Source organism: Leptosomus discolor, chromosome 5, assembly GCF_034619465.1.
Source record: "Leptosomus discolor isolate bLepDis1 chromosome 5, bLepDis1.hap2, whole genome shotgun sequence".
NCBI classification, from domain to species: domain Eukaryota; kingdom Metazoa; phylum Chordata; class Aves; order Leptosomiformes; family Leptosomidae; genus Leptosomus; species Leptosomus discolor.
This window is the reverse complement of record NC_141395.1, coordinates 12,530,798-12,555,053: the sequence shown is the minus strand read 5'-3', so window position 1 is coordinate 12,555,053 and position 24,256 is coordinate 12,530,798. Positions and strand designations below refer to the sequence as shown.

Below are 24,256 nucleotides of genomic sequence, written 5' to 3'. Positions count from 1 at the left end.
TAACTTTTCATTTAGCTCAAAAAATAAGACAGTAGAGGGGCTGATGAGCTCTATGACCTTATTAATAGCAATGTGGTTAGAAAGCATGGATTCCACCTTAAAAACTTCGCTGGCAACTCCAGTGAAGATCATAAGAGCAAAACTGAGAAACTAATTTTCCTTGCCCTCTTTTCATCTCTAGAACAAAGCTGAAATGGGACTTACACGATGTTAAATCAGAAATTGAAAGAACTATAGACGTAGGGATGAAATGAGCTTTGTAAGAGGTCAGACCAACTTGCAAAGCAAAGGTGTTTCACAGAGACAGTGACCATGGAAAACAGAAGAGGATAGTGACAGGCTATGACAGCGGATGTAGATAAAAACAAACCTGTTTTGGCCTCACCACAAAACTAATTCACACCTGTTTTCTGCAGTGTTACACATTCTGCATTTGTCCTTGTGGTCAACAAGACAAGGCTACGAAGATAGATGCTGTCAGGTGTAAAACAGAAACAAAACTGAAGGACTTCAAAGCACTCAAGCCAGAAATAACACAATTTCTATACCAGAGTCCAGAAAGAACTGGCACAGAAAATACTAAGCCTGATAGAAAGGATGTTTAACAAGCATCTAAGTGCAGAACAACAAACTGGCAGAAAACCAGTTTATGAAACAGATTATATGATGAGTGTGTCTGCTGTAGCTGGAATGCAGACTAATGAGCTCCAAAAAGGAAAGCTGAAGTGCTCCCTTTCTGTAGCCCATCCCACTTGATAAATAGACTTTCATTCCTCTGCGCTGCTCACAGATGGTGAAACCCTCTACCTCATTCTACTCAAAATGATTTCGTACACAGCCCCCAGCTGGTAGACTGGACCTGGGCAAACCCATGAATTTATTTGGCCCATCAAATTTATATCTATAGAACATAAGTGGTTTCTTTTGAAGTAGGTTTTCCACCCTTACTTTTAATTAACTTCTGGCTCTGAACTCACACCTCTCAGAAGTGCAGGTTGCTCATACTTCCCAGTTTTCTGTGAACTCTGAATCCAAATATCTTCCGTTCAAAGGTAATGTTTTCAAGTGAAACAGTATGTGGTCTTGTGCCTTACTTGTGAACAGTTACCAGAAAATGACATAAAACAGGTAGTCCTAGAAATGTTCCGAATCAGTTCCTGGCTCTGTCATCTCTGTCCTTTCATCTGTACACTCCAAACAATGACAAACACCACAAACTTCTACAGAGACAGCTGCCTAATCAGACGCAGACAGACTAAATCCAAGACTAACCAGCCTTAATTGAAATCGCCCACTGGTGCTGGCTGGTGCTGCCCACCCTCTGAAACCCAGACCCAAACCTGCTGACCTGCATCACTAAAGCCTGCTGTCTGCTTTAGGGAGCTTCGGAAATCATTCTGGTAAGTGCCACAGCTCCACCTCTGATGTCCACTGTGCAATGCCGCTACAATCATCAGAGGAAATGTTTCTGTGAATAAAGGCGAGTGTGCGTATGTATTTCTGAAGGCTTAATTTAGTCCCACTCGCTTTTTAGTAGTGTCCCAATCCAGACCACCTTTTCCCATATGACTACTGTTTACTCTAGAAAAGGGTATTGAATGGTGGAAAAATTATCGAGAATTCCAAGCAATTATTAAACTCTACCTAAGTTTCACAAAAGCAGCTGCAGATCAGTTGTTGCATCTCGCTGACTCTTATCCCTCTTTTAAATAATTTAATCAAGGACTATTGCAAGCGCAGATTGACTAGAATAAAAGTTAGGTTTGCAGATGAGGATAGAAAACTGTATGAAGCCTCTGACAATTTGAGAAATGGACAATGTTTTATACGGCTCCCACTCATTTATATGAGATCACATGGAACATGTGAATCAGGCAAATCCTCTTTTCAGAAGCACCAAAGCAATTACATAGCATAACTACAGGATAGGATTCCTTCCCCTTGCTGTTTGTGAGCTATCTAAACCAAATTGGCTATATAAAACCCAGACTAACAATTTCCTCCCAGGTCTACAGCAAAACGTGGAGATTACAGCTGAAAGGATTGCTTAAGGGCTTCTCCCTGCTTGATTATGAGTTCAGGGGATTCTGCATACTACAGTAGCAGCAAAAAAATAGTGGGTCACATTCTTCTCCATTGGGTGCCCCTGTCCAGCTCCACTGACGTCAATGTTGCTATTACCAGATTTAGCAGATGATTGCTGAAAAAGAGGATAATGGTGACCTTCAGTTAAATGAAACCTTTAGAAGGAGCGTGAACCCTTGGTGCCTCATTCATGGACTCAAATCCATTTCTCTTTGATGGGGCTGCACTATTGACTGAGGAAAACTTTCCCTGCTGAGTTTTATTTTAATTTTTTAATAATTATTGATGTTTAAGCAGTAGACTTGGCACAGAACCAGTTATAGCGTCTTTTCCTCTGATGCACCTGTTGCCTAATTTTGATTTCCGAGTAACAAGAAAATCTATTGTAAGGGCAACTTGGAGACATAAAGGGAGGAAGTGAGCTGTATTTGCAGTGCAACATGCAGAGAATTGTTTGATTTAGGACAGGGTGAATAGGACAAAGAATTCTATTTTATGGATGAATGACCAGGCTTGTAGATGAATGTTGTTTCATTAGAAAGTAAGCACCAAGCAATCAAATATCATGTAGAAGACTGTGCAGAACTCTGAGCAGAGCCACAAGGAATCAGGCAGTGCCTACCCAGAAGAAGAGCTTGTTCTTTATTGCACCGGCCATATCCAGGATGCATTTTTACAACCTTGTCTCATGTTTTTAACATCTGCATGCAGTCATATTTCCTACACATTTATAATCCCTACTTGATTTTATTTCGGTTTTCTCTTTGTAACTAACATCAACATCATACACAATCTTGTTGCAAATTAAATGCTTCATTAGTTGTACTCAGTCTCATAACAGAAGCATGGTCAGACTGAAATCAGTACTGCAGATCTTCAGGGTTTCCTCTTTCTGTTCCTAAACTTCCTAATGTTAAACCTTTCCAGCAGCTGAAAAAATAAAAGGAAATCTGCCAGGCATCTACAACCAGGCTCAGTAATCACGTTAGCCACTCTGCTCACATTTGATTATAAGGACTCAGAGGTACCTGTTTCTGAAGTAAACCTTCTGCAAAGCATGTATCAGTGGACCCAGCTAAGCTGCTCAGCCATACCAGTCAGTGTAAAACAAACATGATAGCCATATGGCAGCCTTAAAATCATAGAGTCACAGAATACCAGGTTGGAAGGGACCTCAAGGATCATCTGGTCCAAACTTTCTTGGCAAAAGCACGGTCTAGACAAGACGGTCCAGAACCCTGTCCAGCTGAATCTTAAAATGCTGGGGACTCCACCACACCCCGGGGGAGATTATTCTGATGGCTGATTGTTCTCATTGTGAAAAATCTACCTCTTGTGTCCAATCAGAACCTCCCCAGGAGTAACTTGTACCGATTACCCCTTGTCTTTTTCATGTGACTCTTCGTAAAAAGGGAGTCTCTATCTTTTTCGTAGCCAGCCTTTAAGTACTGGAAAAACATCCAAACTGGATGTGGTTTTCCAGCTACAACTTTATATTGCAGAGCAGAGTAAAAGATGCAAGAGAATCATTTGTCATCTAGAACAGCCCTGTAATTTTGGACGGTATCAACAATTGCATTTTTATTGCTGTTTACAACAAAACTCTTTCAGTTTACAGTCAACTACAATTCCCAAATTGTTTTTTTTTAATAGTATTGTTTTTCTGATGAAAACTGAGACATGAGTATTATTTCCAGAAGTCTGAAATCCATCAATATTTATAAAAGCACTCTGAAATCTATACTGGGAAAAGCAAAGTATTTCTTAGTGGTGTATAAATATTGTTATAGTTATAAATATACCTGTACTCTCAAATGCTTTCAAGTCCATTTATTTTTGACTCTTTTGCAATAAAAAACTGGACCAGAGAGACAGTGGGGAAGACAAGGCTGGTGTATGGACACTTGGGGGAACGCTGCTCCTTTGCATACCTCAGGAGCAGTGCAAAACTCTGTGTTTCCAGAGAGATACAGTCACTGGTGCTGGACTGACCGCTTTTGTTTAGGAAACAAGAAAACATGCTGTAAAAAGCAATAAAAACAGAAAGCAGCTGTGTTGCTCTTCTGCCATGCGCTGGCTCTTTTCATACTCTGCATACTGCGACAAAGCTGACCCTGTCCAGGCTTCTCTGCCTGCCCAGGGCGAGCGAGCAGCCCTCCACCCGCTCCACACCGGCAGCATCGCCCTGTCCAGCAACCCAGGCTCCCAGGGCCAAGGCCGCAGCAGAGGCTGCCAGCTCAGAGCAAGGCTCTTTGCTCTCCCACGTCATTTGTATCTGATCTTCCTCTGCTGCAAATTTACCATTTTTTTGGGGGGGCAGCCACTGACCTGGCAGCCCAACTCAGCACAGTCCCCAGGACCGTCTTTCTCCAGGCAGTGGCTCCACCAGCTAATGGCAGTCAGGGTCAGCAACAGGCAACGTCAGTGTCTCCTGCTCGCTGCCTCCCTGGAGGCTCTGCATGGCAAGAAAGGCCACAGCTAAGCCATGGGAAGTGAAAAAGAAGGATTTGGGATGGTCTGGAAAGAAGACCAGTGCATGAGGGAGATGGAGGGGCTGTTGGGCAGGATGGGATGAGCCGGCACAGTTGCAGTCCCACTGACTCAGGCCCCAGTTAGCTAGGGTAGGACTACGAAAATAACTCCAGTTTTCCAGGACATTTTAGATTATTGCTGCATGAACACATGTAGGATATTTTGTCTTATTTATATGTGTGTGCAAGTGCCTGAATAAACTCCTGTGCGCTCAGGGGAACAACTTAGTCTAGGAGCATCGTAGAAAGTCATCTGGACCCAGCAGAGGTTAAGCTCCAAGCCACAATGCAGACAGAAGCAGGGACCAAAGACCTCCCCATGCTGCCAGCCAGGCTGCCTTCCCACATGAACCCCACTGCTGACACAGCGGTGTGCTGAAATGCCTCAACAAAAGAGGAGCAGGGGGGCAAAAAGGAGTATATGGCTACCTTTGATACTAATCCATCTCATCCAGGACTACTGCTAATATACCCTAAGAATAGGGGCAGCTACCAGAGCTGGCGTTCAAAGGAAAGAAAAATGGCCAGAATAATTCTGGTTTTTATTAAATATAAGAGTACCCTCCCAAAAATGCAATTCAGGGAACTTTCATATTCTCTTTCAGGGAATTTTAAGTAGCACCACAAAAAAACCCAAACCTGTCTCTCTTTTATCTAGAAATACAGTTGTCTTCATAATGCAAAATGTTTTAAGTTTGTGACAAAAACTGTGTCCTTTTTAACCATCAATATTACTCCCTACACACAAATGTATTCATATCTGCATATCAATATAATATCAATATAATGTAACTACATCACTACAACATTACCTGGCTCCTGCCTGAGGACTACCTCACAACTAGCCTTACAAACACTTGTTTTGAAATAACAGGGCTAAGAGGCTCCAGGTTTTAAAGAGAAAGGCAGTGTCACACTGACTGCCTTTGGCATATTGCTTTGACTAATCCAACCTTACCCGTTCACAGTTTCCAAGAAAAAAGGCTACATATAATTACATGCAAGAGGTCTGGGGGAAAGGTGGGTGATGTGGAATAAAGAGCACGTTTTCAGGAGCTTTGAAAGCTGGTGCGGCTTACCAAGATCAATGACATGTCATCCCAGAGGAGCACTGAAAAAAGCCTTTGTAGTTCTGCTCCCCTTCTGTCTGTCTGTATCTTGTATTTCTAAGCAGGCAGTTTGCAGACAGTGTGCCTGTGCATTCAGCCAGCAGGCACTGTGCATGCATTTAAGCACACACAGCATCCGTGTAAAACAATGTTAGAGATTACAGACAAATAAAGTACTGTGCAAAGCTGGCTGGTACAAAGAAATGCATATTTAAAGTAGAAGTCAACACAGAGAAAATATATTGAGACAGGAGATGGAGAAATTGTTCCTGTGATCTAATCAATAAAATGTCCATCCAGCAGATACTAAAATGGTCTCTAGGCCATGAAGAGCAGCATGTTTTCATTTTGACTAATGCATCTCAAACATAAAACAGTGGGAAATACTGTAAATAACAGATTTTAAAAAATAGTCCCCAGGAACAAAAAAAAAGTCTAGCTGAAAATAATACCTCTGGATCAGCTCTAAATTGGATTTCAAGAAATAGCCTGACACATGCAACATCAGCCTCTCAAAAAAGAGCTTAATACAAGAGGCAGTACAGAAGCAGATTGAGTGGAAAAGATCTTCTGAGCTGCTGCATTTATAAAAAGGTATATACCATTACAGGGAAAGGTTCAAAATAAGGAGAAAAGAAAAAAAAAAAAAAAAAAAAAAAGAGAAGCTTTTCCTCCTACAAGTGAGGGGCAGTGAAGTTTTTAGAACTCAGCTTGATATTTCAATAAATAATTATGTTTTTCCAACTGAACAACCAGCTAGACACGGCAAACTGTAATTAACACCAAGAAGCATAATACCATTTGGCATGCTTACACCTTGTTTTTGAACAGGAGGCTGCAAGAACCCCTTAAAAGCTATTCAAAGAAACTTATAATTATAATTATGTGCTAGTGTGATTAGGCTCTTCTAATAATGTCATGCCTATTGAGCGCACCCTATTGAAAAGCCCACATAAAAAATGCACAGTTCCACGGATCTGTACGCTTATGTCAGAAGCCCTCATTTGGAGATCTGAGAAATGAAAGAAACATTATTATGGAGATTAAGAAATTTGGTTTAGCACTGTAAAATAATATTATGATTGAATAATATTAGCACCAACTATTAATAAATGTGCCAGTGTTTCCCATTAGAAGACACCATATGCGGTTGCTTATAGCTATGCCAAAATTTTTAAGCTGTGGGAGTGAATTTCATGTTAAAAAGTTCTTTGACTCCTTCAAGACTTTGGTGATCTGGAGCAGAACTTTAACTATGGGTAACAAAGCGGGTAATAAATACACACTTTTGACTGCGCATAAAGGATCAAAACAGCATTAATAAGATCACAGAGCAATCTGATTATGCATGCAATTATAAAGGTGCTAAATATTTTTATTACTATTATTACAAACAGCCATTATAATAGAAACTCTCTTTTCTGCATCTTTATTGCAGGAAACAAAGATATCATCTACAACTTTATGTAAAATAAGCCATAAAATCTCTCAGTCCAATTGCGTTGGTAACTAGCTCTTGTTCATTTTAATTTACAAGGACTGAAAGGTGTGAGCAAGAATTGAAGATGCCTGCTACCTTAGGCCAATTAATCCATGTACTCAAGAATGTATTCTCGAGAGTTAAACACAGCGGAATGGTTCCTGGGGACCCATGAGCATTACATGGGCACGTAGCTTATAGAAGGTGAACAGCATCTGGCTGTTAAAATGCAAGCAAGAAACCTTTGCAGGTGCTGAGGTCTGTAATGATCTAGTACAAACGTATGTCAGCTGCTGTTTGAATGCTTGGGGTACTGAGCAATTTCTGTAGATAATCAAGTCTTCTCACACAGCCTGGATCAATTTTCAGAACACGGGACAAGTCAGACAAAAGAGCCTTCTTTGTGCCATTCAGCCTCCCTTCCCCTCTCAAAAAACCTTGCGCCTCATCTCACAATCACTCACCTCCAGATGTACCAATTATTATTATTTCTGGAGTCAAAGTGGAATTTACCACCCCCATTTGGAAAACACCCTCGGGGCTGCAAAAACCTTTAGACAAAGCAGGGAAGGATACATGATGCTGTATTAAGAAAATAAATGAATGTCCATAAAGCAAGGCCTTACCATTCTCTTCATCTCCTTGGAGACCTGGTGAGCTCCAAGGTGGTTATAAAAGGGACGGTCAACACCCCAGTGTGGTGGGTTATGGCTGATGGAATTAGCGCGCTGACGGTTCATCTTGGCTATTGTGGCTTTCTCGTCTTTCTGAAATACAAACGAGAGAGAAATGCAGAGTAAGTTTTGAAACATTTATGTGGGAGTCATACTCCAAATTTCTCTCACTTCTGATCTCTCACTCCAGAAGCTGGCTTCGCACCATGAACTTTATGAAGTGGCCAGTGATCAGAAGCAGTCCCAGTCTACCATTTCTTTTTATTCTCATTTTTTAGAACACTTGTCTCTAAGTGGTGCTCACCATTTTACTCCTCTGCTTGTTTCAAATAACCACCATAACCTGAGCATGGAGACATCTATTTTATTTTTTAGTGAACTGACTCATTTCAGATAGGAAACTGCAGTTCCAAGCTGAGAAACCACATGGAAGGTCCTAAAAAAAAAAAAAAAAGACTGGTATGTCGGCAAAAGAAACAACACACGGAGTGATCTGGCTGAAGAACAGGAGCCTTGAAGCTCCTTAAAGCTATGGGAATAAAGGACAGCTTTCTCTGTAGGTACAAGCAAATAATTTTTCACACTTGCAAGAGCATCTTCCCAGACATGCTAAGGAAAGCATGTAAATCATGCAAACAAGTTATCTGTGTAACTGTTAAGGGTAATGGTGTTGCAAAGTGTGACAAAATGGTCTCCTCTATCCTAATGCTAGCTGCAAATTTTATCATTGACATGAACTTTCCTGAAGTTTGGACAAAGTCTTTGGTTTTGTTATCAAAGCTGGTTTTGAATCTTGGTTGTAACTGGAGCTTACTGCGAAGTTTGCACGGGATCTGTCGGGAAGGTTTCATTCAAGCTCAATGCCAGTTACAAGAGCACAGAAGTGCAGCATGTGACTGCGCTAACAACAGGCTGGTTAGTTCGTTATTTTGAATATATTCTCTAGCCGAAAAGACAGGCAGGTTTTCCTGTGAATGTGTTCTGCGGAAAGACAGGAGTTTATTGCACAAGATCAAGCCCTTTAATCTTCTCTGCACTGCAGACTTACTCAGTGAGGACGGTGCGATCTACCTGTACTGACTCAGAAGGCAGAGAAGTGGCAATTATCACATCCTTGCTTAAAAGAGACAAACTCTGGAGAACTTGAAAATTTGGACAACAGGAATAGCTACAACTTGGCTGTTTATTATTTGAGAGGTTAAACTTTTTCAAGAGAATTGCTGCTTCCATGAGATTACTGAAAAAATTAGACATAATGGTTAATATTGGATTTCAGAAAGTGTTCAGACAACTGAACAACTTAAAAAGAAAGCATCAGTTGTTTTAAACTCTAGTATTTTGGTTCAAGTGTTGTACAACAATACAGGTAGGTCTGCATCTTTTTTTTGCCTGGAGTCCGCTTTCCCTACCTGTTTATTTTGATTCCCCACTATTCACTTGTAACTTGTACCTGTCAGGAGTTTGCAAAATACCTGATGTTATTTCCATATATAACAGAGAGTTAAATGTCAAGTGTTATGAAATTTGAAAAAGCCTGCTAAAATTCAGTGCTGGGGAAAGCTGCCTGATTGACAAGCATGGGAAATCATCATCTCTTTTCTCGCGAAGGAGAGACAGCTACGATGACAACATTTCCCATGAGACCACAAGCTCACCACGCAGGCACCTAACGTTGCTGGGAACGTAGTGCCGCAGGCTTCATGGCCACTAGCTGGGGTCACAGGGCCGCTTGCGACAGGAGCCCTGTGCTGGACACCCGGCTGGCCCCGTGGCAGCAAGCAGCAGTGGTCACTGCGGCCCCAGGCTGCCAGCAAAGATCTTTTTTTACCCAGACAGGATGACAAGCGTAGGGTCTCAAGGAAACTCAGTGGGAGCAAACCTAAGTGAGCTGTCAGCTCCCCGGGATGTTTGTACGTACTCCCACACTGTGCGCCCCGAGGACAGCAAGTGCCTCCCACACCGCCTCTGCCCCGCATGGAACCCACCACTGTTTCATCTGCAAAAGCTGAAAACTCCATCACTTGGCACCAGCTGAATTTCACATGAGCAATCATGACGGAGCCACTGGACAACCTCCAGGACAGCTGCGTTTTAAATGTTTCTAAAAATACGGTAACGTGATGCAATGCTGATGTCTAGATTTGAGTTGGTTTGAGGTTTTGTGTTTTAAAAGTTACTGCTCTTTATGGTCTCTGCCACCATTTGTGGCACTTCCTTGTGTTTTTTCAGTTATGCAATCTTTTTCATAGTTATGCTTCTTTCTTCTATGATGCCAGAAAACTGGTAGGAAATACAGTTTCATTACCTCCAAGCAATATATATTGTTTTCAACAATACTAGTGACACTGTCACTACTTTTTATTACAACTTAGTGAAGGGTTTTCAACCAAAAGCAACCAAAAAACCCAGACACTGAAACTAGTCTGGGGACCTATAAAAGCAAAGTTATTTAGTTACATTACAAACACCTTTGCATCAAAAGATAACAGAAGATACACACAGCAGGTTTCCCCCCATGAGTTAGTAAATTTGATTAGAATTTGAGAAAAGCCTTAGCACCAAAAATCCAAGCAGATGTACTATCCCTCTCAGCCAGTGAGTGATCCTTCCACTTGCAGCTAGTGCTGGTGACCCTGAAGCATCACCTGATTAATTTGAAGGGAATAAAAGACCTCATACATGTTTATTGCCACATCTGGGTTGAGGTAAGGGCGGGACAAATGGGTAAATATATACTTCTGAGATTGTTTCTAACCATGAGGTCAGGCACCATAAATTTTCCATGGCTACATGAACTCTTGGCAGTATTTCATCTCTCCCCCTGTAAAAGGTTTCCACTGGATTGTGAACTATGTTTCAGCAATGTTTCCGATCAGATTAAAACACATATACAAGCCGAGTGGATTTTTGGTGAAGGAACCGTGATCCTTCTAATTCTTCATTTTTAGAGTTTGTTGTTATCATCACCCACTGAACAAGTGATTTTTCAGAAAATAAATTAGCTCAACTTTTCAAAAGATCAGATTTTTAAAAAATGTTTTTGAATAAGTACGGATGTTAACAACAAAGTCCTGTTGTTCAAAACAATACAGCAGCACAGTCTGTAATGTGGATCTCCCCTCTGTCTCTTCCTGGCTAATTGACAGCATGAGGACAACTTGCACACAGGGCTACCTAAGGCATAACATGACTGGAAAGAAGAATAAAGAAAAGGAAGAGATGATACCTTCCAGTCCTACTCATTACAGGTACTACCAACAACGGGAGCAGGTGCAAAAGTTTCTGACAGCAATGAGTTTTTCAGATTTACAGTGGCTAAACTCCAGAAAGCTGTTGTGGGAACTTTTCAAATTCGGACTCGCAAAGAGACTGTAAATCTTATTCCCAGAGGTTTTATTGTGTTCCCACCACCAGTTCCCACACACTGAGCTACAGTAATGCTATAGCAAAACTGCAGAAATAGCTGGGATTTTCTTATACTTATCAATTGCATCAAGAATGCCTGTTAATTCTTTAGTGTGTGGTAGGATTTTCCAACATATTGATCACTATCAGTGCAACAAAGCAGTGAAATCTGAGCATGGATCAGCCATTTCAAATTCAGCTACATATCATTCTTTAATTTTTCTTGAAGTCTTATTGACATGTGAATAATATTTCTTGCAACACTACATACTCCAAACCATTGTCTTCATAAATCTACATCAGTGGAACCCTGCCGAGCTGTGATTAGATTTGTTAAATTGAGGCATCATCACATTAGATTGATTGTGTTTTAGGAGAGTCACATGCACAACATTTAAAGGACCATTTTGTTTCTTCAGCTGGATGGAGTTCCAGGACACTATTTAGAAAAGAATGAGAATTGCTTTTCTAGGAGTTTCAGCCAAAGTTTTGTTGAGCTGTTTTAAGGCCACCATCAACAATCCTTTCTGAAATAGTTGTGGACCTGCTATTGTTGAAAGAAACACCCATGTTTACTGCAATTGAAAGACATTAGAAAAAAAGAAACATTTTTTCAGTTTGCCAACTTTGTGCACTCAGCACGGTATGTTTAGTCAGCAGTATTGCTCATCTGTTGACAGCCTCCTGTGTTCAAAGCGAAGCACTTCCCCAGGCTTCTCACAACATTGAGGACAATAAAACTAGCTGTAAACCTGATGTGCTGTTAAAATCCTGTTCACCTTGAGGTCTGTTTCCCACCCCTCCAAACACGTACTTTTCCACCCTTCTCAGAGTAAAGCTTTATTAATGATTAGAAGTGATGAGAGGAGTAGTTGTGACAGTTCTGCAAATTAGTGCAGCACCTGATCTTAAAGAAGAGCAGAAAGTTGCCAACAACTACCAAGTGACATGCTTCTGTACAAACTCCAGAAACTTGGGCAGCTCAAGAACTGGGACTACTGGATACCACAATAATTAGGCTGAGTACTGTAAGAATAGCTGAGATGCAATAGGATAGCAGTAACGACTGAATAAACTGCAGAAGGACAGATATAAAAGTTGTGGAGGTGAAGGTACAGAGCTGTGTGTTAGGAATGCTACAGTCTGCAGGGTAAACTTAAAAAAGAAGTGTAATAAAACAAAACCACTCTGCAGAAGGAAAAAGACATTGTACTGAGTAACGCTGGGTAATTCACTACAATGCCTCGGGGTTAAGTTTGGGAATCACTAAAGATCTCGGTAAAAGTATCAGTAATTCTAGCTGATAATTCGCTGTTTATCTGGAAACACTGACTTTCAGATAAAGAATGAAGATGCAAAGACAGTAATGGAGGAAAGGCAAAAATCTCCTTGGAGAATTCTTGCATTTCTTTCACGCTAAGTTATTAAGTCCATTAGAAACACATATCCAAATGAATAAGAAAAATAGTAAATGAGGACAGAAGTCACCCTATATCACGCGAGGATAACAGAAACTTAAATATCTCCATTACTCTAGAACTGAAGGAACAGACTACTTCTCTTCAGATAATCACTACTGCCACAGTAAAGGCAAACGTAAAGAGAGATCATAAGCACAGGGTTATAAAAGGAAAACATGACTAAGCTGGAAGCAAAACTTAAGTGTGATGCGCTGAAGTCAGAAGGACAACCTCTATCCCAGATCCGTGCAAAACTGCCAACTGCAATCTCAGCTCTGGTTAACAGATACTTTTAGTAACTATTTAGTCAGGGATCATGACACAGAACTTGTAGAGCAGCAAATGCTGGGCTTGGATGAACAGCCTTGAGAGTATCCAAGTTTTTCCAAACAGAAAAAATACAGTAGCTCTCACTGGCCTTGCTCTTTCCATAGAGCATTTGACAGAGGGCTGTGCTGGAGACTAATGGCTAAGACAGATGTGGAATACAAAGCTGGGCAAAGAGCTGGTTTCCAGTCAAATGGCAAAAGATGGTTTTGAATGAGGAAGTATTAGGCCGAATGAAAGTTACTATTAGAGTTACTCAATGATTTGTCTTGGGGCAGATTTTGTTTAATTTTTTTCTTATCACATCTGACACCAGGTGTAGCAATGACAGACTTTGCTAATGAGAAAAGCAGAGGTCGTATTTGATAGATAAGACAGAAAGGAATACTAGCACCTGACATTTGAGGAGTGACATAGTAGAAATGGGACCTGAGACATTCAAGTGTACAAACTGCATGCTCATTCACTTAGAGATTACAGTCAGAAACTTCACTTCATTATCAGGAATCACATTAGCTCATCACAGAATAAATATCAGATATCAAGATAATGCAACTATGCAAAACCTAAAGGTTTCCTCTGATGATCACAAAAATGAAGAGCTTGCCATGAGAGCTTGTGCTTGTCTCTTCTTCATTGTGAGAAGACTTTAGAAGAGTTTGCCTTAGGAGAAAAAAGGCTGAGAGGGAGAGGGGATACAATCGATGTCTGGCAGCAGACACCAGACCACCAGAGCAACCAGGTTTTAGAGCAGCCCACTGTTAGCACTAATGGTAGCAAACAAACCACAGCAAAAGATTCAACAGACCTTTGTAGTGGAGCCTGCTAATTTTATGACAAGAATTACTTTATAGATATATACATACACACTTATATATATGTATATGTGTGTATATACAGGGGTTCACATTACAATGAAATGCATGGCACCCTTTGTATCTCACACAGTTAAGACTGATTCATATTTTAATGATCAAAACCCTAGCTTAAGGAATTGAAAGCAAGCACAAGGAAAACAAATTTTTTGGATCTATGCTTTCAAAAAAACCCACGAAAACTTTTTTCTAGAGGAACGTAACACTGCAGTAATAAAGTCACTCCTGCACTGCTCTGGGGTATCTGAGCACCGCCTTCACAGGCAAGGGCTCACCACAAGAGCAGCAGAGTCACAGGACAGGGCAAACAGAAAGGTGAAAGCAAATCTGGAGGTAAAGATGTGGAGAGAGAAACCTAAACAGACTAGATTTTAAAACTTTGCAGTTATTCTCTTTCAATAGAAAGCAACTCTTCTGTGTACGAGATAAAAAACAAGGACTATATTTTCAGCTCTAGGGATGTTATTTAAAGACTGAGGGATCAGAATCTAGCTTTTTTCCCCCTAAAACTCAACTAAATATATTCCAGTTAAGAGCATCCTTAAAAAGGAAAAAAAAAAAAAAAAAATTCAAAGAAGGAGCTAGTCTGAGTTCCTGGAACAAAAATATTAGGTAAACGTTCCTCCCATTTACTCTGTGCCAAAGAAATGGCATTAACATGATGAAAAAGCCAAATAAACAAACAAACAAAAAGACAGGAAATTCAAAGTTACAGCTCCCCACGGCAACATTAAGCATTAAGGGTTTGGAAGAGATGCAGTTACATTTTATACATTCATCGTACCTCCTGGTATTGTTGGGTGGGACTGACGGACCAGCTATTCAGATAATTCAAGTCTGCCTGTGTGAACTGAGGAATAGCTCAGGCAAGCAGTTACTTGGGTCAACGGTGCGTCTGCTCTCCAGTCAATGAAAATCCTGTGCCTTGTGTGTGCTGTGTCTGTGCAGGAACTCAGACACGACTCACAGGAACCCATTACTAAGTTAGGTGAACATTTTATGGCCATTACTGGAACAGAATGAACTGAAAGCCTGGCTAAATACACCACAACAAGTCATTAAAATCAAGCAGAAATGGAAGGAAAAAGTGAAACGCTAGAACTTTGCCTAGCATCAATATCCAAGACTGACGGAGCTGACTACAGAAGAAAGCTTTTCTCACTTCTGATCTTCGTATTATGTGAAAATGATTTTTTAAAGAGGGAGGGAACTTTAAACTATTCACAAAGGGACAGAAAACGGCTATGGGAGCAAAAAAATTGCAGCAGTATGGGCAAACCAGGAGCCCCTCAAACTCTCAACACCAATGTCCACAACTTTGGGTAGCAGTTTCTTTGTTTCAATTTAGCACAATAATTACATAGGCCATGCACATGTCACAATTCTTAACTGCTCTGGGATACAGCATGTTAGAGCTGCATTATAGTAGTACCTAGAGACTTCAGCCAAGGGGCACTCTGTGTAACAGAGCTGCAGTAAATACGTATAAAGCAGTGAAAGAATTGGGGCGGGGGGAACCACATTTCATTTTACCATGGAAAATCAAGGCTGAAATATACAAGTTCCTAAAAATCTAAGTCTGGAATGGAATCCACATCTCTCATGTGTCTCTGTCCAGTCTCATAGTCAAAGGAAAGCCTTGTGTTCAAAAATGAAGTGAAGTCCCAAGTGCTCCATGTCTCTGGTTTTTGAGGTTTTCGTCTACACCAGCGAGGAGCAGAATCCTGATCTTAGGTCTTCTTCTTGTCTCCAGAGAAACCTTCAGTTCTCCACAAGAAGATGAGGCAACTTGGTGAGTGCACAATTTAAGAAGTCAATACAGCTTCTCCATCCCAGGAGACAGGGCCTGACCATAAGGGTATTTGGTTTATGTTCTTAAATCTACCCAGCAAAGAAGTGGTTTAAGTATAAACATCAGCTGGCCCAGTGACAGGCAGTGATGCTCAGGAAACAATAATCTTGCACTGCAAGCTCTAATCCTCTTTTGAAGATTGACAATTGTTAATAAGATTTATCTTACGAGTAGATAGAAACCAAAACATCAGCTTCTCTCTTTAGCAGATGATAAGGGATTTTCTTGGAGATTTTTTACACAATATCCATTAAGGAGATTTGAGGCTTCCATTCTCTCAGGAAATGAGAAATGGTAGCAAAGTATTTCTGTATAGATGTTATAGTTACTCAAATCAACCATGATATTGGAATATGTCACAAATGCTAATTCATTTAATCTCATGGTAGTCATATTTACAGCTGTGGGAAGGTTTAATTGGTCTTAGATTCAGAAATATTTTAAATTATTTTCAGTTCAGGCCAATCTTTATATGCTTGCCCTTACTTTGAATAGCAAACTAGTGTCTATAGTGCAGAAATTACTTAGAGAAATATTCGCTAGGCTCAATTACATGACCAAAAAGATCCTTTTCTGGAATTACAGTCTACTATTATTTAAAAGAATACAAACAAGTGATAACATAAACCTATTTTCTGTTATTCGCAGTGTCACAAAAAGAAGATATACTGGCTGAAGTCCACTTAAGTTTGACCTGACTCTAGTTCAAGTCAGTAATGCCCTAATAGCCTTATTTTGTGCAGGCTGACCCATGTCATAGCAGTAGGTATGCTCTCATCCCACTGTCACAGTGATCATCCACCATTACAGTGGGCCAGATTTTCCTGTCTTCAGAAACAGAGGCTGAAAAGTAGTAAGAATGGCTCTAATCTTTATGTTCATGGCAATATGGTCAGCAGGTGGACAAAACCACCTCTGTCTGTAATCTGACAGAGAAGAAATCTTTGTGGTTTTAATCTATTCTTTATGAACTTGTACAAGCATCAAATTTAATTGCAAAAATTACATATCTATATTAACAACATTCCTCAAAATTATTTTGAAAACAACTCAGGACAGTTTCTTTGATAGAACTAGAAAGTACTTGGTGCAGAAACCTTATGCAGAAGGTGACTACACTCCCTTCTATGCATGCAAAAGTTCAGGAAGGGGAGAGAGAAACAGGAATTTTTGTCACTGAAGGTCAGCTAGTCAACTCATCTATAAAGTCTGATCTTCACTCTACATTGGTATGTTAGAGACCATCTAGTTCTTAAAAGTATCTGAATGTACACTGGTTTGTTTGGTCTTACCCGTTTCTGACTGCACCGTACAATCAAGAAGGTCTCAATACTGTGCTCTTTCAGATAAGCGTTGCGTTCCCCTCCAAAGCCCAGCTCCACCTCATAGTCTCCATTGAGATAGTTCAGGGTTGCTTTTGTTATGTGGATGCGCCTTGAATGAGACAAAAGACAAGCCAGTTTTCTAAGCTCACCTGAAAAGCCAGTTCCTGTTCTGACAGATTCCATGTACTGGAACAAACAAGCAATAAACCCCAGTTTATTTAGCCATGCCACTACTCTTGCAGATGAAGTACAGGAGTTTAATCTGTTTTAAAGGAACCGGGCCAGGCGGTGTCTTCTTAAAGAGAGAGGTGTTCACATGAAGCACCTTACACATCCATTTATAAGCACCTCCTTAGATATAAAGCACTTATTCTCTTATTCACTTTGTTCTAACACACAGCAGATCTATTTTTTGGCAAATACAGGCCCTTCACAAGGGCATGTCTACTTAGCGGTCACATGTAATAAATCCTGTAGCATGTATCTTTTTCGTTGTATCACATTAATCACGGTGGTACAAGAGTGCCTTGTAGACATATTCTATCGAGTACCATATAGTCTTATGCTTTCTTCCAGAGCAAAGATGGAAAGGCATATAGAAAAATTATCTCGTGGAGTCAACTCAGTCTTCAGTTGGTCCATACAGCAGTGAAACAAGAACCGATTCTGCTCTCTCACATGAATGTTTCAAAACAAAGGGCTGGCCTGAAACAATGCTTCATACAATATCCATCGATAGCTGGGATGCTCTCCAGCAAACACAGTTAACATACGGTCACATCTCTTTGTAACCATGACCAGGTCTGCTAGTGTTTGCACAGACCTGCTTATTCCTGTTGTATCTACCAGTTGTTTCGCAGAGAAGGAATTCTGTTCTTACCACAGAAGGATAGGCCTATCTTGGGATTTTGTAGACCTTCTATAACCAAAGACATGTAGACACAGAACAGAATAACCTTGCTAACATTTGTATATGCTTGAAACATTACACCCACGGTTCATTTTACAGCAGACATACAGACCCTCTGAACTTCTGTCCCCCATTTCCCCACCTCACTGTGATACATCAGGCATAAAACAACACACAGATTAACACGATGCCTTTGATGGAGCAACTTACCCAGCTTTGCCCCCTGCTTCCATGTGGTTGGCTAGCGTAACGTCGTTGGACCACACATCAAATTGCCACTTCCTAAGGCCCAAGACCCCACAATGAACTCTTCCACTGTGGATACCAACCCTCATGTTGACATTTACTCCTGTCACCTCCCGGACTAATCTGAAAAGAGATATGGGAAAAAAAGGACATCACTAAGAACTGCATGGTTGTAGTCGGTGGCACAAACTTGCACCCAGAGCACAAAAATCCATAATGACCCATAAATTAGTCATGCATACACACAGTGCTGCTCACCCATATCAACAGGACAACAAACCAAAACCAGACCAGCTGTTCTGCTCTTGGATGGCCTGGCTGGCCAAGCAGAGTACTAATTAGAAAGGGGAGCCCTTGGAGTAAATCCATGTAGAAAGGGGAGCCCTTGGAGTAAATCTCTGTACTCTGAACTCATGGTCAAGTTGAGAACTCATAAAAAAAAAAATCTTTGGGGCAGTAAAAGGAATAAAGAGCTGGTCTCTGATTTCCATACCAAAGCTGGACATAAACTGCCAGCACTCAGGCTCATTAAGAGTAATAGCATGTTGCAAAGAGAAAAAGGAAATGATTTCAGAGATCTTAATTTGTCTGTATGGCACCAAGCATACAACTCTTCCACAGATGAAATACGATATGTGTGTGAAACACCCCACTGCAGTTGGAAAGCTTGAGCAGGGCTTACAGCTGCAGTCAGAGCAGCAAAACCAGAGAACCACATCTATTGCAGTCACTCCAAACAGGCAGCTACAAATACTCGAGCTCTGATTTTAATGAGGTTTTGCTTACTCCCAAAATGACTGCTGGAATACTTTGTGGGTTTTGCCCTTTTAGGGCAAAAGTTAACTTCAAGAGCTGTTCACATGGAAAATATATTTAGGAATGTGGGTAGGGGAAAGTCTTGATAAGGCCATCAGAACAACTCTGCTTCTTGTTATTGCTGATCACATCATTCCCAGAATGTCCGTGCTTAGCAGGCAAATTCACCTACATCACATAGCACAGTCCTTTCCTTTGAGTTGTTAGTTCCTCGAAGCATGAAGTCGTAGTTTATACCTATCAGATTTTGACCTCTTTGATTTTCAGGTTCATCTAGTCCTTTCCAGATAACATCCTCTGGACAAGTATGTCATCCCAACTTCCCAACACCAATACAGATCTAATATTTATGCTTTAGTTATTAATTAAAATGAATGATTAAAGATAGACCAATTCTGGGCTCTAGTTCACTCCTAACAGTGTAATATGCCCCTTAAAAGACTGTTCAAGATGACCTCTTGTTGAAATAGCTCCTACCCTCTTATAGTTCCTTTTTTCTTACAATCCCTATCTTACATTTCATTATCTACTCGCTGAAGTGATGTTCATTATTTTTATTAGCACACAGCAGATATTCTCTAGTAGGGAAGGGAAGCTGCATATTGGTAAGGTGCCACAGGCTTACGAACTGAAAGAGCTCCAACCGCACTACTTGGGAAAACAACAGGAACTGGGGTAATGAAAATGCAGCTGTAGCCATAACCCTTGCAAGGATAACAGCAGCTGCAGTGTGGGTACAGCACTGGGGAGGGCAGAAGAACAAGCTGCACGAGTGCTACAAGCCCTACTGTACCCTCTGCCAAGCCACCGTACTGACACAAGACCAGGGAACTTCTCCCAGAAGGGCTGTTGATGAGAAGGTGACTTTCTCCAGACTTTGCCTTTATAGACCAACTAAATACCCTTTGTTACCTTCCTTTTTTTTTTTTTTTTTTTTTTTTTTAGTTCATTTATACCAGCAGAACAGTGAATATAATTCTATCTTTCTGATCTGGGATAACACTCCTTGGCTGTTATTGTGTACAGATGAAATCAGCCTACGGGCAGGGCCCAGTGTTGGTGAAGCCTGCAATCAAATGTTCAGCAGCTATTGGTTACCTTAATTGTGAAACCTCTTATCTTGATCCTTGAGGGGGTGGGGGAAGCAGGGGTAGTGAGAACAGAGTCACCTTCCAGACTTAAGAGATAAGACTGTTAAATGCATTCATCATATATCAAGTGGGAAACAAGTTGTAAAGGCTGCTGAAGAGCTATTTGTAAACCAACACTGAGTGCACTTCAGCTCCATGTTTATTTCAAGGTAAGGTGGGCTGCAGTTAATCAATGAAGTCTAGAGATCCTGGTGTTACTCAGCCTTGTGGGGGATTACACAGCATGGTGTCAAGGTCTCTGCATCTCATCAGGCCAACTACTGCAGAAGGTCAGACTTTTCTGGGCAATGTACACAGTATCTTCTTTGTAGAGCTGGTGGCTAAGAATTGCTGCTTCTCATGTTTGACAAGATACTTTGTCACCTGCCACTTAATTGTCCTTCATATGGTAGAAATAGCATCCTTTCAAAGGCTACTGAAAACTAGTTACTTGCAACTCCTTTTATTTTGTGTTTTGCATACAAATCCCAAAAGGAGACTGCTGCAAAGCAAGAGTTTAAAACCAGGAAAGTAAAGGGAGGAAGTCCGAACAATGTACACTGTATAGAAACCAAGGGAATGCTGTTGCATGCTGCTCTTTGAATGGGGTCTCCTGGGTGAAAACATTGCTTTTCAAACTTCTTATCTGTGCTATGAAAACGAGGCTTAAAAGTGTGGGTGTGTATTCATGTCCTTGCAGAAATTCAAATGGTAAGGATGTACTGCATCCAGCTCAGGAAACAGGTAGCTCTAGTTTCTACCAAGATGAAGTTACTGAAGTTACTCCATCAAGTTACTGAACAGAATGAGAGGAGAACTGCATAGAGATCTTCTACTTCTCTGTTGGTACCATTGATACTTTAGAAGATGCTTTCAGAAAATAAAAAACTAGAAGGGAAAAAGAATCAGAGTCTCTACACAGCAGGGATGGTATAGATATCACTGTCAGCTCAGCTACCACCTAAAACTGACTGAACTTAGTGCCTAAGCATGCATACACTCAAGATGACCAAATAAATCTTCCCTCCCTGAATTCTGAAAGAATTGGCCTGTGAAAGCTCATGCTGGATGCAAACAATATTCAATATTATTATATTTATTTAACTAAAGTAAGAAAGTCTTGAATCTGACCTTTTTGGCATAGGGACACATGGAGAAGGACTAGTTACACTAGATAAGACAGACCTTAGCAGAGGAATTGCAAGGTGAGTAAAAAGTTGGTTTAAAGACAGTTAAGTGAAGAGTGACTGAAATTTAATAAAGTTATTATTAATCCTCTGATTTCACATTTCTGTAATTCACCGGAATCCTCCTTTGGGAATGAGACTTCCAGTAATTACAGTAACCTTTGCCTTTCTCATCAGGAGATAGCTCTCTGATATCCACGTGGCTGTAATGGACTCAAGTGTCTGTTTTTCTGCTGTCAAACCTTTACTGCATTTTGTTTTCTTGTTCCAGCTGGTCTCCCTTTTTGCTGGCATCAGTTCCCTGGTTTGGCTACCTTGCTACTAATGCAAAGAAAACGTAACAGGAAAGAGAATCTACTTGCTATTTGTTATGAAATTCTCCATGGGGGATACAGTACTTACGAGATGGCCTCTATCATATCCATGCCCATTTCAACACAGCAGTGTGCATGGTCAGCTCTTGCTTCTGGCAGACCAGACACACAGTAATAGCAATCACCCAGGATCTTGATACGTAAACAGTGGTTCTCCTAAAAAAAAATTAAAAAAAAAATAAAGGAGAGAGACGTATTCAGCTTATATTCATGCTTGCAATAGCTTGCCTTTTAGGGCAGTGAATATTTACAGAAATCCACTGGACCAGCACAGTATGGCATTCTTGCAACAGAAAAAAAAAAAAAAAAAGAAAGAAAGAAAGAAAAAATAATTATAACAGAAAACTTACAGCTGCTAGCTTATCAAATCTGGCAAAGAGCTCGTTCAGCGTCATGACCAGCTCCTGAGCAGTGCACTGGGAGGCCAGACTTGTGAAACCCTCAATATCCGCAAATAGGATGCTTGGGAAAAAACAGAAAAAAAAAAAAAAGAAAGTGTCACAAAATGTGTCACAAAATTAGTTGCTGATATGTGTGTAAGTTCTGGGGTAGAAGTCTAAGGATGGGGAGGCATGTAGGGCTGTTCCAGCCCTATAGCAGCAGGAGATCAGCATCCCTAATGCCACCTTACGACACAGCCTCTCACACGCAAAGCCCTGAGGGGCACAGCCTCATTCCCTCCAGAGATTAGAAAGGGTGAGAAAACCCCACAAACCTTTCATGTCGCCACCCCTGCCCCATGTCCAGAAAATTTACAGTATGCTGGGAGGTGGTAGTGGCATGATAATGCTATCAGCCATCATTAACAACAAGGCACTCCTACACAATGACCAAATTAGCCCCACTATAAAATCAACACTTACCCATTTTGTTCACATTCCTCAACCTCTCAGCTCAGTCACATTGCCTGTGTCTTACTCTGCTGCAGAAAAACCACACTCCTGCTTCCCCTGCTCCCAAAGTGCGGCCACAAAATAAAGTCCCTCTCTAATGAATAACCTTAACCTGTCTCCCACAGCTTTCACCCCTGCTTTGATGGTCTGCATCCATGCACACACCCTAGCCCTGTGGCAGGCAGCACCCTGCCCTGTACCGCGTGCCTGGCAGACACGCTCCTGCAATGTCATAAATGCAGAAAGCGGGGTGCAACGGCACCGCGTGCTGCTGGGGTGCAGGTTTGGGGGCAGCAGGGCTGGCTGGCCGTGCACTAACACACTCACACGAAGACTTACCATCGGGCTTTTATGCTCTTCATTCCCTGGAGAAGGAAATCTACACCAATTTATTTGACTTTACTCATCTCCCAGCTGTACACGCTTCTCACTAATTGCCCTTTTTTTTTTGCTCAGCTTCTAAAGAACGACAGAAATGAAACCTTCCATTTGTACCACCCCTTCCAGCTGGCTTAGCCCCTGAAACACTATAAAAATATACACCTACAGTGCTCAGGAGCTCCTCTCAGAAAGGCTGCAAGCAGGCATCACCCAACTTTCTGCCAAACGACAAGCACAGCCCTTGCCAACTGAGGCAAAATTCTGCTATTGCAACAGGGATACGGAACCGCTCCCATCCGCCCAGGACAGACCGTTACAGCCCTCTGAAAGCAGCATGGACTGTTTTGAAAGTACAATTATTTGAATTACAAGTATTAATAATGATTCTTTGATTTAAGTTAATCAATTTTAATGTTGTACTGCAAAGTTCTTTTTTTTTTTTTAAACTGGAACAAGTTTCTGTCTCATTGATAATTACAGCATTGAAAATATTGATTTGCAATCAAACACAGCCATTTTGCTAAATTCAAAACTATTCAGTAAACCAAGCACTAGACTATGTCTATACAGATCTAAGACAAAATGTATATATGCACACACATTTATATAAATATAAAATTCATAAGCTATACTCATATATTGGAACACTTATCAAGTGGTTCATTTCTTCTTTGAAGTTGATTATCACATCAAGCTGTACTTGAATAGGAAGAGAAATGAAAAATGAAAATAACAAGCACTTTGGAATTGTTTCTTCTTCGTAAAATAAAACTCCCACGTTTTAGGCAAATTGCAGAGGCTATGTTTTCAGCTGGAATTCCCTGCAATGTCTTCAGACAGAAAGCAAAGACAACAAAAACGTTTTCACAAGCATTTTTTGCAAAAATCCTGAAACTCCAATAAATCAATTCCAGTAAATCACCAACCAAACATATTGCATTAAATATTTATTCGTTAGACTAAAGCTAAAATGTACAAGAAAAAAATCAAGACAGGAATGCAGGCATGTCCGAATCAAAATATACTCTGCCATTTTTTTAAACACTTGAGAAAATACACAAAAAAATAAATCAAGATTTCACATATTTACAAATAGAAGTAAACCTCCCAAAGAAATACACTTGAAATCAACTGAAATCTTAGAGATGTCTGTATTGGTCACTAAGCAACTTAAGTATGTGTTAATATGTAATACA

The 24,256-nt window shown here is 40.7% G+C and overlaps 1 protein-coding gene across 1 annotated transcript in view; it reads right to left on the bottom strand.

Moving 5' to 3' along the window:
- ADCY5 (adenylate cyclase 5) overlaps positions 1-24,256 on the bottom strand; it is a 219,862-nt gene that overhangs the window by 35,045 nt on the left and 160,561 nt on the right. Inside the window, exons 4-8 of the mRNA XM_086466303.1 lie at positions 22,137-22,248; positions 21,815-21,942; positions 18,244-18,402; positions 17,091-17,232; positions 7,832-7,972 (exon numbers count right to left, since the gene is read on the bottom strand). Of these exons, the coding sequence (XP_086322429.1) occupies positions 7,832-7,972; positions 17,091-17,232; positions 18,244-18,402; positions 21,815-21,942; positions 22,137-22,248 (682 nt within the window). The remainder of the gene's footprint in view (positions 1-7,831; positions 7,973-17,090; positions 17,233-18,243; positions 18,403-21,814; positions 21,943-22,136; positions 22,249-24,256) is intronic.